The sequence below is a fragment of the Limulus polyphemus genome, unplaced genomic scaffold (genome assembly GCF_000517525.1).
Source record: "Limulus polyphemus unplaced genomic scaffold, Limulus_polyphemus-2.1.2 Scaffold8511, whole genome shotgun sequence".
Taxonomy (NCBI): Eukaryota; Metazoa; Arthropoda; class Merostomata; order Xiphosura; family Limulidae; genus Limulus; species Limulus polyphemus.
Window position 1 is genome coordinate 10,735 of NW_013674121.1, and position 1,328 is coordinate 12,062.

Sequence of the window (1,328 nt, forward strand, 5' to 3'; positions counted from 1 at the left end):
TTGCCTTCTTCCCGTCTGTCTCCACTTCCAGTATATCTCTGGTTAAGAAACACACTATTGCCTTCTTCCCGTCTGTCTACACTTCCAGTATATCTCTTGTTAAAAAACACACCCTTGCCTTCTTCCCGTCTGTCTCCACTTCCAATATATCTCTGGTTAAGAAACACACCCTTGCCTTCTTCCTGTCTGTCATCTCTTCCAGTATATCTCTGGTTAAGAAACACACTATTGCCTTCTTCCCGTCTGTCTCCACTTCCAGTATATCTCTGGTTAAGAAACACACCCTTGCCTTCTTCTTCTTCTCTGTTTTATTTGTTTCGGTTGTTTGTGAAAAGTACATAAAGACTATATGTTCTTCATTTTGAAATGGTAGACAGCGCCCATCGTTAACTCTTGGGTTACTATAATCGAATGGCGGGAATTAACCGTCACTCTTATTAAGCACGATTTTTTCACGTTAACAGGACGCGTATCACAGACCTTCGGGTCCACAATCCGGTACGTTAACAATTAGGCCACGACTAGTCCCATGTCAATCACTTAGTTTTATCACAAATGTTACTAAACTCTAGTTGACAATTCAACTTCTAAAAACATAGAATTGTTTTGTTAATGCGATCCTAATGACAAAGTTAACTAATACAGGTACTATAGATAAGTTCGTCATTTGTGTAATAGTGATAACCGAAATTCCGTAGGGAAAAAAATTCATCGGAAAAGAACGTTGTTATCGGGTGATATAGTAAACCTCGCCAAGTACAAACAGACCCGAAGTTTGCTGTATTCATCAGCTCGCGTGACCGAACTCCTTTTTAATGCGATATCCAATACCTGACATAAATCAATGTTGAAAAGTTGATTACCGGGTTAGGGCTTATAACACAGGCAACAGCAAAATATAAGCCGTTTAAAACCCTGCTGCATCTGAGAAAGCCCGCGAGGGCTCAGATTACAACGTTTATTTCATAGGCCTAATCTTTCTATCCAATAGAAACCTTTTTGTTTTCTGAAATTCCTTTGAAAGTCACTTTCATAGCTACCACTTCTCATCACTTGTAAACTGAGAAACCGAATTACAGATTCAAAACCTTGGGGTTGAATAACTATGTGTTGAGTCATTACTAATATATATGAATATTAATGAACTATGCTATAAATGTAATTCTTACTTAAATTTTGAAAACTATCGGGAAATAAGACTATTCAATACCTTGAACTGCAATTTATAAATACATGTTTAACACAAAGAACTCAATGTTTCGGGTACTTAATCTGACAGTGTTTAATGTTTGTAATTAAGTACAAACCCGGTTTCTAGCGTTGTAAGT

General features: G+C 37.3%; 2 protein-coding genes across 2 annotated transcripts in view; both read right to left on the reverse strand.

Moving 5' to 3' along the window:
- LOC111083193 overlaps nt 1–788 on the reverse strand; it is a 2,194-nt gene extending 1,406 nt beyond the window's left edge. The window contains exons 1-2 of the mRNA XM_022379506.1: nt 769–788; nt 5–303 (exon numbers count right to left, since the gene is read on the reverse strand). Of these exons, the coding sequence (XP_022235214.1) occupies nt 5–303; nt 769–788 (319 nt within the window). The remainder of the gene's footprint in view (nt 1–4; nt 304–768) is intronic.
- LOC106475392 (probable G-protein coupled receptor 21) overlaps nt 1–1,328 on the reverse strand; it is a 29,621-nt gene that overhangs the window by 10,281 nt on the left and 18,012 nt on the right. The window lies entirely within an intron of this gene.